At 55.4% G+C, this 12765-nt stretch overlaps 1 protein-coding gene across 1 annotated transcript; it reads left to right on the forward strand.

The window, feature by feature from the left end:
• Window positions 1-888: 888 nt before the first annotated feature.
• Window positions 889-8884, forward strand: TOR4A (torsin family 4 member A). The gene is made up of 2 exons (XM_036394292.2): window positions 889-993; window positions 5895-8884. Exon 2 carries the CDS (start codon window positions 5934-5936, stop codon window positions 7698-7700), a length of 1767 nt encoding a protein of 588 aa, XP_036250185.1. The 5' UTR covers window positions 889-993; window positions 5895-5933; the 3' UTR covers window positions 7701-8884.
• The last annotated feature ends 3881 nt before the right edge of the window (window positions 8885-12765 follow it).

The following is a 12765-nucleotide window of genomic DNA, read 5'->3' on the forward strand; positions in this document are numbered from 1 at the left end:
TGCACTGTGATGCACAAAAAAGCCCTCAGATTTTGGGTGTTTTCCCCCTTATTTTTGGTCCTTTGCAGCTGGGCTCACACGGTGCAGGTTCCATCAAAAAGCAGGAGCTTGAAATACCAGCAAGAGCTCACTTAGGGCTTCTCTGGCTTTACCAAATGGGCTTGATTTGGGGGAAAAAGCCTTGGCCAGGTTGTGCGAGTGCAGGTGAGAGCTGGGACGTGCCAGGGCATTCATTCATCAGGGCTGAAGGAAGGGGAGTGCAGGTGAGGAGAAGCCCCTTGAAGAACTTCTGCACTGCTGGGTGAGGAAAACCCCGCTGCTTCCTGCTCTGGAGGCATGAAGTGGTTTTCCCCGGGGAGTTTTTGTGCCCACAGCAGAACCCGGTCCCATGGCTGTCCCCGTGTCCCCGAGCTGCTTGGACAGAGCAGCCAAGGGGCCAAGGGCTGCGGCCGGGCCGGGGCAGCAGAGCCAGGACCTGCCCACGGTCCCGCCAGCCACTCTGCACTTGCTGCTTTTTCCAGACTCGTTATTTTTTATGCACTCACTCCTTCCCCGCAGTCTGACTCCCTGTTTCTGCTGCTGGCCAGGGTGAGCACCCAAGCACCGCGTCAGCCCCAATCACCCCCGCTGGCAGCGTCACCGCCGTGACCTTTGGGGTGAGGGTTCCGGGCTGGTGACTCAGCTCAGACAGTGCCGGGGTGGGGACGCTGTGCCGGGCTCGGGGCTGTCCGGGCGGTGAGCTCAGCCCGCTGCCCGTGCTCGCTCGCACGGTGCCGCCGTGACGGGGAGGGCCTGCCCGGGAGGGGGACACGGAACCGGCCGGCAGCGGCCATCCCATGGCAGGCGAGAAGGAAGTGCCGCCCAGGGCCACTCCTCCTCACCATTTCCTCTCCGGGCTGGTTTCTGTACGGATGAGAGCGGCCACAGAGGAGCTGCCGGCCCGTCCGAGGCCGGAGGGGAGAGTCCGTGACCGGCGGCCAGGGGACACCGCGGGTAACTGCGCTGCCATCGCTCCCTGTCCTGCCCTCAGCCCTCAGGGCTCACCAAGGCACCCCAGGGCTGCTTCCAGCTCCATCCCTGCCACCGCCTTCTGCTCGTCCCCAGTCGCTGCTTCCCAGCAGAAGCCGCCTCGGTTTTTCAGGGATGCTCTCGCTCCCGATGGTTTGGGATGCTCCAGGCTCTTCCCCTCCGCTTGCTGTCCTTCCCTTCGGACTTGGCTTCGGGGCCTGGCAATACGTGGGGCTGGGCTGGTGGGTTTGGTGGCGAACAGGCTGTCGGGGGGGGGGCTGCTGGCTGTCACCGCTGTCACCCTGTGCCGTGCTGGGGAGGGTGGCCGGGACTCGAACCCTCGAACCGCCCTGCTCGGCTTGTTCGCAGCCGGGGCCCCCGGGCAGCTGCGGTTCGGGATGCCGGGGCCGTGCTGGCCTCTGCCGACATCCCGGGTTTCTCCTCCCAGCCACTGACCCCTTTATCTGCAGCTCCCACAGCAAGGGCCTGCCTTGTGCCACCTTCCCCACGGAAACGCTCCCTTTGGGATAGAGAGTTTGGCTCCAGCTGGGGGTGCGGGATATCAATCTTTAGAATTTCCCAGCCGTTCCCTTTCCCCAGCACATTTGCTGGGATATCAATCTTTAGAATTTCCCGGCCATCCCCTTTCCCCAGCACCTTTGCTGGGATATCAATCTTTAGAATTTCCCGGCCGTTGCCTTTCCCCAGCACCTTTGCTCATCCACAGAGGCTGAGTTTGGGTGCAGCCTCCCCAGGCGGGGGTGCTTTAACCCTGACCGCGGTTCTCCGCTGGCCTCTCGTGCCCCCAGGGCTTTGCCGGGGCTGTCCCGATCCTGCTCCCCTCTCCCAGGCTGCCTCCAGCTGCCCACACAGGCTCCTCTGTTGTGGAAACGCTGTTTTGGAGCAGCAGGGTGCACGAATGCAAACACTGCAAGAGCTACAGCAGGAAAGCTGGAGGCTTCCCAGGAGTGCTTCCAAGTGCAAGTTTTCCTGCGGTGTCCAGGCTCAGGACAGAGATCAGCAGTGTTTACACGAGCACTGGGATGCTGCAGACTGAATTCCTGCCTTCTCTTTCCTGTTGTTTTCACCAAATATTAAATTAAGCTGTCAAAGTGCACCCTTGCTGGCTGGCACAGCCTCCTGCCCAGCCCTGACCCGACACTGAGTGTGCGAGGGCTGCTCTTAGAAACTTCCAGTCCTGTGTGAATACCAGCAGGTATTAGGGACTGAGTCATGGCATTAACAGGGTTATTATATTCATGACTGGACAGATTCCTTGCTTGGGATGGGGTTTTGTCCTTCCACCCTGCCTTGCTCGGCTCATCTGGAGGGTTGGGCATCCCACACTGGTGGGATGGATGTGCTGGTGAGCTTGTGGGAAGAGGATCTTGAACATCTCCCAGCTGGTGAGCACTCAGTCCTCACCATTCCCCACGGGGCTTGTGGGGGCTTTGGGGTCTCTGCATGGGATGGCAGTGGAGAGCAGGCTCTGGGCTGGGAGCAGCCACATCACTCAGCTGCAGCAGCACCTGGCTGTGGCCTGGCAGTGTCCATGGGGAGTGCTTGGGGTGTCCTGTGTTTCCCTGCCAGGAGCAGCCTGCGAGGCCTTGAAGGGAGCCTATGAAAGAGAGAGAAAAATTTTAAGCAGGTCCTGTTATGACAGGACAAGAGGTGATGGTTTAAACTAGAAGAGAGTGGGTTTAGATTAGAGATAAGGAAGTTTCTGAGAATGAGGGTGGTGAGGCCCTGGCAGGGGTGCCCAGGGTGGCTGCCCCACTGCAGGCCAGGTTGGATGGGGCTTGGAGCAGCCTGGGCTAGTGGCAGGTGTTTGGAATGAGATGGTCTTTGAAGGTTCCGTCCAGCCATAACTATTCCATGATTCTGTGATCCTTCTGTTCTCTAAAACTTCTGTAAATTTCCGTAGCCTCTTCCCTGGCATTTAACCACCCCCCTCTTCACCTGCAAGGGCTTGGGGCTGAGAAATGTCACCCTGTGCTTGTGGAGATGTTTGTCAGTGCCTGGAGGGTTTTCTGATCCCTGGCTGAGCTCTGTGGTGTCCCTGATCCCTTGAGCCCAGGCTGGTCTGAGCAGGGGCTGCTCCCCAGTGGCTTTGGGGACAGCAGGCACTGTGTGAGCAAGGTGATGCAGGATGGAGAGGAGCAAGGCTGTGACTTCAGGGGGGTGTGGGGACAGCCCAGGGCTCCCGGTGCCATCCTTTGGGTGCCATCAGTGATGGTGGCATCCAGCCCTTCTTCCTGGGGCTGCCTCAGGGCCTCCTTGCCAGATCCTGTCTGGCTGGTTTTGCCTTTGCACACCAAACCCTGCACAGGGTCAGGAACTAGGTCAGCAATTAGCACTCGGGGTTAATTGCTGCCAGCACTGGCAGCTCCAGGATGATGGCCGGGCTCACTGGCTGCCCTCACATAGTCCTGAAATCAACTTGTGCGCGATGGGAGTGAAGCTTTGCATTTCAGAGCAGCCAGGACGGGCGTGGGGTTTAGCAAGGGGGCAGAGGGGGCATTTCCAGGCTCCCCCACAGCCCCCGGGTGCCCTCGGGCTCGGGGTGACGGAGCCGCTTTGCGCAGGGGAAGTAAAACCAGGTCCAGAGCGTGACTTTGTGCAGGTTGGTGCTTCCTGCTGAGCTGCAGGGAGTTAATAACAAACTTCCCGACCTCCCTGCTCCCTCCAGAGTCGTGGTGCCTTTGGCAAGTCCCGGTGTTGATGTTTTAAGGATGGCTGATGAAAGTGGCATTTCCTCACGCTGCCTGTGCTGGCTCCGTGCTCGGGGCTGGCAGTGCCACAGTGTTGGGGAAGATGAAACAGGAAAGCCTTATAAATGTGATTGTTTGGCAAAGGATTTTGAGAATATGGAAACTATAAGTGAGATGGAAATGAAAGCAAGCTTTGAGCTCCCTCAGTTACTGAACAACTGGAAAACAATGGTGTGGCCAGCTGAAGGTGATCCCCTTTTGATGGAACAACACCCTCTGCTTGCAGACAGGCCCAAGGGTCAGAGCAGACCCTGCCAGCTTGGCAGAAGGGGCCCAAAGAGGAGTTTGTAGGGTTTAAAATGTAACACAGGATGGCAATGTAATGATTCCTATAGGCTGTATGGAAATGCTGTAGGATTTGTATCTTGTACTAGATTGGTTAGTGAGAATCAGAATATTCAACACAGAAGAAGATTTATGGTATTGTAATGAAAACCTCATGCTCTTACCCTTTTTTACTCTCTTATGCTTTTGCTCTCTCACCCTCTCATCCTCTCTGCCCCTCTCTTCTCTCAGTCCTGCTCTGAGCTGTGCCTGGCAGCTCCCAGCAGGGCCCTGCCCCCAGGCCCTTTGCAATAAACCCCAAGATCTTTGGTCTCCATCCATCCCCACCGTCCTACCCCTCCTGATGCTCCCACACCACAGCAGCAAAGTGTCCCTTGTGTCAGCACTGCTGCAGCCCAGGGGTGCCAGAAAAGTGCCCTCCCCCCATGACACAGCTTCTGCCACCTCCAGCCTCGTGCCAGGCAGGGCCAGGGCATCACATGGGGCTGCATCCAACCCTGCAGGGCTGTGTTCTCCCAGGGGTTCCCTGCTGGCTCTGTGCCTCTTGTCACATCCCTCTGGCCTCTCCTTCTTGTTTGCCAGCTGAGGTTTGTCCATTCAGGTGGTTATCCCAGGGTGACCACAGCCCTGAGCTCTCCTGTGCAGCTCCAGGGTCTCATGTGGCAGCCCCTGGGTCCCTCCTGCATGCCCAGGGGTGTGTGTGGGCACACAGGGCATGGAGGGACCGTGGGGGTGGCAGGGTTGGGGTTCTCTGGGGCTGCCCTGCTCTTCTCCCCACAGCCAGGTGCTGCTGGCAGCTCAGGCACAGCCACACTGGCTCTGTGCAGCCCCTCTGAGCCTTCCCATGCAGGGCAGCTCTCATCTCACCTCCCAGCCAGGCACATCCATCAGCACAGCCAGGAAAATCCTCCCTGGGAGGTGCCACCACAGCCACGATGGCAACCACAGCAAGTCACTCCCACAGCCCCAGAGGTGTCTGTGGGTGGACAGTGACCTCCCACAGGGTGTGTACGTGCCTGGGTGCATGTGCTGGCACAGAGCTGGGGCTTTGTGTCTTCCTTGAATTTATCAGGTGTAGGGAAAGCTGTGGGCAGCTGTGCTTCAGAGCATGGGTCAGTCTGTCCTGCTGTCCTGCCTTTTCACAGCAGAGCCTTTGGCTTTGGCCCCAGCCAGTTCTGACCTTCCCTTCTGCATCTGAGGCAGGGTTGGGCTTGTGTTTTAACATCAGTTTGCATTAATTGACACTGAGGAACCCCTGAGGGAGCTGGGGGTGCTCAGCCTGGAGAAAAGGAGACTCAGGGCTGCCCTCATCACTCTGCAAGGCTCCTGAAAGGTGCCTGTGCTCAGCTGGGGCTGGGCTCTTTCTGCAGCAGCACTGACACAACCAGAGCACACAGCCTCAAGCTGTGCCAAGGGAAATTCAGGTTGGGTATCAGGAAGAAGTTTTTCACAGAAGGAGTGATAAAGTTCTGAAATGGCTGCCCAGGGAGGTGGTGGAGTCCCCATCCCTGGGTGTGTTTAACAAAGCCTGGATGTGGCACTGGGTGCCAGGGTTGAGTTCAGGGGTTGGGGCTGGGTTGGACTCGATGATCTTGAAGGTCTCTTCCAACTCAGTGATTCTGTGAATTCTATGAATTTCATCTGTAGTTTTGCACATCTGACCCATCTTCCAGAAAGTCAGCTTAGGTCTGAAAGTCTCTGCCACCTTGGCATTGCTGATTGCTGCAGGTTTCTGTCCATTAGAAAGGGGGATATCTGTCTAATTCCACTGTTATTGGTCACTTCCTGGTATTAGGATGGTTGATTTTACATCATTCCTTTTCTTTTTAGAAAGAAGATGATGTGATTGGGCTGTAAGAACCAGAAGAGATGGAGGAAGAGCTGCCCTGTTCTGAGGTGGATGGAAAAAGTTTCCTCAGGGATCTGGGGGTGGAGATGCCCTGCATGGAGAGCAATCCCACAGGAGACACGTCTGGAGCAGAGGAGGATGCAGGAGAGGTGCCCTGTGTTGAGAGCAGCACAAAAGAAGAGGCTGCAACTGACCCAGGAATTGTCTTCACTGAGGGCAGCGTGGAAGGAGAGACACAGGGCAGTGGCAGTGACAGGGAAGGGGACATTCCTGGCAGAGACACGGAAGGGGACGTTCCTGGCAGTGGCAATGATGGGAAAGGAGACATTCCTGGCAGTGGCAGTGGCAGTGACAGGGAAGGGGACATTCCTGGCAGTGGCAGTGACAGGGAAGGGATCATTGCCATCACCGACAGCGATGGGGAAGGGGAGATTCCCATCAGCGATAGTGACAGGGAAGGGGAAATGCCCTGTGATGCAAAAGAAGAGGCCTCTTGCTCTGAGAGTGACGCAGAGGAAGTACCAGATGCTGTGATCCCTGCTGCCTCCAAGAAAATCGCCTCCATTTCCTCTCCCCTGCGGGCCATCGTCCGCCTGCGCCGGCGCTACCAGGGGCTGAAGAAAAGCCGGCTGCATTTGGAGCTGCCTCGGGAAAAGTCTGCAGAGTTTGTCCACACCAGGCTGCTCCAGAGGCAGCTGTCCCTGAACAGAACTTCCCTGTACAACCCTTCCATGTCCTTCTTTAATCAGTCTGGCTTTGAGAGCTCCCAGTACTTCACCTTTGACACGTCTGTGGAACATTACTCTGTGAAAAAGTGCAGGCGGAAAAAGAGCCGGAGGAAATCCAGGATGGTTCTCTACCCAGATAAAACAAAAAAATACCTCCCAGCAGAAGAGAAGAGCAAGGCAAAGCGCTGCCTCCTCTTGCTCATTGCCATTATGTTCTTCCAGATTCTCAATGCAATAGAGAACCTGGATGATAACCTCCAAAAATACGACCTGGATGGTTTGGAGAAAACCATGCACCGGGAAGTGTTTGGGCAGAAGGCTGCTGTGGAAAGTATTGTGGAATTACTGAAGGACTATCTGGCTACCCACGTCCACAACAAGCCTCTGGTGATCTCTCTGAACGGCCCCACAGGGGTTGGGAAGAGCCACGTTGGCTGGGTGCTGGCCAAGCACTTTCGCTCTGTCATGGACAATGACTTCGTGCTCCAGTACTTTGTGATGCACCACTGCCCCAGCGGGGTGGCTCCCCTCACCTGTGAAATAGATCTGTCCAAGAAGATTGCTGACATGGTTACCAGAGCTGAAATAGAGGAAAAGACCCCACTGTTTATTCTGGATGAGGTTGAGCTCATGTCCCCTGTCCTGCTGGACACACTCAGCCGATTCTTTGAACCCAATCAAACCAATGAGTTCCTCAATGCCATCTACATTTTAATCACCAACCTGGGAGGTGCTGAAATCACAAAGTTTGTTATCCAGAATGCATCCACTGAGCTCCTGCACCAGCAAAGGGGAGCTGAAGAGCTGCTGAGCATCATCCAGCCAGTGCTGGTCAGGGTGCACCCTCTGTGGAAGGCTGCAGACATCATCCCCTTTGTCCTCCTGGAGAAGGCTCACGTCATAAACTGCTTCCTGGAGCAGATGAGGAGGGAGGGGCTCTATCCCGACCAGAAACACGTTGAAAATTTGGCAAATCAGCTCAGCTATTACACTACAGGGGACAAGCAGTACTCCAGCATGGGCTGCAAGCAGGTTGTGGCCAAAGTCAACCTCCTGTAGGGATTTACTGCAGAGACCAAGCCCTGCTCTCGGGGTTTGCAGAGTGCTGTGCCCATGAGGAGTGTGTCTCACCAGGCTGGGCTCAAGGTGTCCTTTCTCAGCCCTGCACTGGCTCTGCCCTGGTCCAGGCAGAGGGGTGGCAGCCTGGACAACCCGGTCCCTGTTCTCCTCCAGAGCCTTCACTTTTTCCTGATGTTCTGTGGAAAAGGAAGGGCAAGGAAGCTGGAGCCACCTCCCAATCAGTGCAAGACACTTTGTTCCTCATTCTCATTTGGGATTTTGTCATCAAGGAGTTTGAGGTGGCATCAAAAGCTGCAGGACATAAATAGGATGGAACAATCCCTGGGTCACTGCCCCTGCAGATGATGTCACCTCATGTGTCCCACTCTCTCCAGGCTCACAGCTCTTTGCTTTCCTTGGTCCTGCCTGGTGTGTGCAGGGCAGGGGCAGGGCTGGGCCCCTGGCCTGGGACAGTTTGTGGCTCCTGCCCCCCAGATGTGCAGCTGCCTTCCCCAGCTCCTACGTGACCACATCCTCAGAACACTTTTTGGACCTGTTCCTGAGCTGTTGCTCTTCTGAGCTCATCCCTGAGCTCACCTTTGGCACCTGCAGTGAGATTTCTGTCCTGCAGGTGTGTTTGGGCTCGCCTCAAAGACTGCTCAGCTGTGCCAGATGCTGCAGAAATAACTCTGGATTGTTTCAGGTCTGGTGGTGACACCTCATCCTCAGAGCTCTTCTGCTTTTTGCCTCTGGGGACACGTCACTGTGGGCAGTCATTGTCTAGAAAGCCCAAAGCAGCAATTGATGGATAGTAAGCAACACACACTGGAAAAGACAGTTTGGGCTGATGGAGTGGGAATCCTGGGCTTGTTCCCAGTCCTGAGAGGCCAAGAGGCTTTGCCATTGAGCCCCAGGTGAGATGTGGCCTGGGAAGAGCACACAGCCATGTTTTGAGCAAAACTGAGCAGGTATTTATGACATTGTTTTCTCAGGTTGTGGTTTTGTACAAGATTTCTACAGCTTGCTGTGAATTCCCAGACAAGAAACCCCGTGGATGTTTGCACTGGGGTTTTGATTCCCCTCTCTGTAGTTGTTGATCTCCAAAGACTTTGTCACATACTCCAGCTTCCAGAGCTATTGTCAGGAATAAACCCAAACTATCCTGAATAAAAGAATTGAAAGTACATTTCTTTCATTTGACTGAAATTTGGATTTCTTCCAAAATTTCCCTTCTGGAGCCATGTACCCCTGGTAAACCCAGTCCCAACCTCACACAGTGCAGCAGTGCCAAAAGCTGGGAGCTGCCCAGCTCCTCCATCCAATCCATCTAAATTCATGTGTCCTCAAAAACCAATGTGTGGGAGCTGGGTTCCACAGCTTAGAGAGCTTAACTTAAGCTGTAAACTGAGCTTACTGCTAAGGCATTTGGGATGCTTTTATCCTGGATGAGAAACAGCTCAGGGACCAGGATTCTCCTCCTCCTCCTGCTGGGAGAGGGGCAGATGTTGGTTCTGATTATTTCAACAATGTTTTGTTTATAAATGCCACCCACGGGTGTTTGGTTGTGCCAGAGGTCCCTGGGTGCCTCCACCCCAACCATCACCCTGTGCACAAAGGGAGGGTGGCTTTGAGTGGAGCTGAGCATCTCAGAGTTTGTTTCCACCCTCTAAATCAGGGCTCCAGGCCATTCCCTGAGCCTGAGTTTTCCTGGGTGCTCTGTGCACCTTGGAGACCTGCTGGAGTCTTTGTGTCTCACAAATTCCTCTCAGTACACAGAGCTGGGGCTCAGGTTCCTGCTGCCTGAGCACCACCTCATTCCTCAGCTCTGCAGGCTCTGGTCAGACAGCACAGGAGTCCCCAGGCTGTGGAGAGGACTTTTCCTGCCAGAAGGACAGGATGCAGGACTCAAATCCCAGCTCAAATGGCTCTTTAGGTCGTCCCCAAAGGGTTCCTCAGCTGTCCCCAAAGGGTTCCTGGCTCTTCCTGAGTCAGGACACATCTGTGTGGTGCTGGAGCAGTGGCTGGGGCAGGCTGCTCCCTCCCTGCTGCACTCCCTGTGTCTGATCCCAGTTCAGCAGCCCTGGGATGGCTGTCACTGCTGCCTGGGGACACGTGCAGGCACTCTGCACCCTGCAGCTGCATCCCACAGCCACGCTGGGGTTTGGGCCAAGCTCCCTTTTTGCATTTGCCCTGGGGAAAGTGCCGGGTGATTCCAAGCAGCTCCGTAGTGAGGAGGGCGCTGGCACTGCCCAGGAGAGCAGGCACTGAAGGAGAAGGGTAGGAGGGGATAGGAAACAATTCATGTTTTGAGAGCTCAGACTGTGACCCACTGGCCACTCTGGGCTGCAGCTGAGCCAGGGCTGGTTCAGGACAGGGGCTCCTAAGGGCAGGAGCTCCAATTGCCCTGGTGTGTGAGTTGGGAGGGTTTGTTTTATTTCATACAGTGGTTCTGGACTGCTCTCCCCAGGCAGGAACTGGGGCTGGGGTTCCCAGGACTCTCCTGGGAATGGATGTGCCCTGTGCCTCTCAATGGACATGGCCCAGCTCCAGCCACAGGAGGGTGGGTGGGTGGGTGCACGTTCTGCAGCAGCTCTGGATAACTTCAGCTGCCTCAGGGAAAAGAGCTTTGGATTGAAATATTCCTAAAAAGCACCTCATCCCCAGCAGCCTCCCTTCATCAAAGCCTGTCTGAAGCTGCCTCCAGAGGTGGGTGCTGGCTGGTGGGGCCAGCCTGGCTGCCAGGCTGAGTCCTGCAGGATTTCCCTCACCATGGGAAGGTGTGATGGCCAGGAGCAGAGCTCTGTAGCACAGCATCACCCCAGCCCTGCTGGGCCTGCCTGTCCTGAGCTCCCTGGGTGCTACTGGGGCTGCTGCCAGTGCTCTGTGCCCACCCTGCAGGACCTTGTCCTCTCTCCTGAGGCTTCTGCCCATCCCTGAGCATCTCTGGTGTTGGCCCAGGGCACCTGAACCGTGTTTGCAGAGAGAGGCAGACAGAGGAGTGCAGAGGGATCCCATCTCCATGTGCAGCAGTGACTTGTCCCTGTGCTGAGGGCAAGGAAAAGCTGCTGCCAGTCCCTAGAAGGGATTTGTTGCTTTTTTCCCAACTCTTGTGGTTGTCACTAAACAGGTGAGGTGTCACCAGGAAAGCAGATTTTGATCCCAGGGATGTCAGGGCTGCAGCAGAGGAGAAAAGAGCAAGGAGAGCCCAGGTAGGTCAGGCTGCAGTTCCTGCCAGGGTGCAGAGGGAATGTCTGCAGGGCTTCTGAGACCTTGCAGGGCTGGGGTGAGTCCTGGAAAGCTGCAGGGAGGACAAGCACCCCCTCTCCCTGGGAAGGAGGAGGAGGGACAGGCAAATGCAGGAGTGAATGCATTACCTGTGAGCATCCTGGAGAGATGGGAGAAATTACATCCAAGGTTTGTCAAAACCAGATGTAACCATAGAATTTAGTTTCTTCCTCTCACAGGATATTCAGAGAGTAGCTGTTAATAGTTACTGGGATGAACTGGAAAGAGTTTTCCAGAGCTGGGAAAATGAAATATTCCTTAAATGGTGAGAGAGCAGAGTCAGACAGAGACAGACATGGGTTATCTGCACATGGAATTTGGAGGGGAAGGGGAACTGAGAACCCAAACACTGCAGGAGACAGGCCTGGGATGGAAATCATAAATTGGGGGAAAGGTCTGAAAGAAGGTGCTGCAGAGGAGGGTGAGTGAGCAAATTCACGTTCCAGGGTGGGGAGGGTGAAGGGCTGAAAGGAAAACAAGCCTGGGGGCATCGCAGCACTCACCCTGCACAGGAGGGATAACACCCCGGGGCCCAGAACGGCAAACAGCCCATTAAAATGGATAAATAGGTGTGTTGCATATGCAAGGGGTGAAGTAATGCCGGGCCACGCTGGAGCAGTGTGGCACCATATTTGGGCACCTCCTGGGCAGGAAAGAGGGAGGGAGAGGTGGGTGCTGTGCCCTGGGCAGAGGGAGGGAGGGAGGGAGAGCTGGGTGCTGTGACCCCCCCAGCATCCTGCAGGGACCCGGAGCACAGGATGGGCGATGGAGCCTGGGGAGAAGTTCCAGGTTGTCCTGGTTAAGGCAAATTTGGGAGAAAGCCTCCAAAGGGGCCCCTCCAGAAAGCAAACCCACACAGCCACTCCCCCCAACCGGTTTGGGAAGGATTCCTTGGAAACAAGTGGAAAGAACCTGTTTATTTAACAGGCACAGCACCCCCAGCACACAAAATGAACAATACCAGGTGACACCACTCTGTCACCGCTCTGAAATGATGACAAATTCAGAAAGTCTCTCCTGGGGGTGGTCACTCTGCTCTCAGTCCCTCCTGTGCTGGGGCAGCTGCTGCAGCCACAAGGGGCAAACTCTCGGTGTTTGCCAGGTCCCCGTCCGGAGCAGGTTCGAGTAGGTCCAAAAAAGGGAAAGGAGAAACAGTCCAGGGAAAATTCGGACTGCTTAGCTAAACTAACTAACGAGAAGAAGCAAAAAGCAAGAGCAAAGCAGGAGCAAAGCAGGAGCAAGAGCAAAGCGAAAAGCCAAGCAAAAAGCAAAGCAAAAAGCAAAAGCAGCACCATGCACTGCCCTGTCTGTGTGTCCCACCAGCCATGGGGGAGCGGCTGAGAGCAAAACCAAAACAAAACTTTCACTCTTCAGAGCCATTTTTGAAGGCACAGAAGATGATATCCAGCATGAACAGAACACAGGAATGGGGATACAGCATCAGAACATCACCCTAGGACACAGGTGAAGCATGGTAAAAGCTTCCAAACATGCAAAACACGGACAGAAAGGAGACAGCAGCGTTTGGTTCTCCCAGCCCTCCTTGGGCAGGGTGTGGAGCTGGCCCTGGAGAGGGAGGTTTATGTAAAACTTTGGGGAAATTGCTGCAGCTGTTGAAGTGCTGGAAGTGCAGCACTGTTAGGAAAATCAATCCACAAACACCAGAGGTTTAGGTCCAAAAAGGAGACAGAGGAGTCCTTTCTGGCTTTATTCGAATAAAGGGAGAGGCCATGGGGCATTCCCCTGGGATCTCTCACATTTTTGGAGGACTCAGCCTCCT

The sequence above is a fragment of the Molothrus ater genome, chromosome 20, assembly GCF_012460135.2.
Source record: "Molothrus ater isolate BHLD 08-10-18 breed brown headed cowbird chromosome 20, BPBGC_Mater_1.1, whole genome shotgun sequence".
Taxonomy (NCBI): domain Eukaryota; kingdom Metazoa; phylum Chordata; class Aves; order Passeriformes; family Icteridae; genus Molothrus; species Molothrus ater.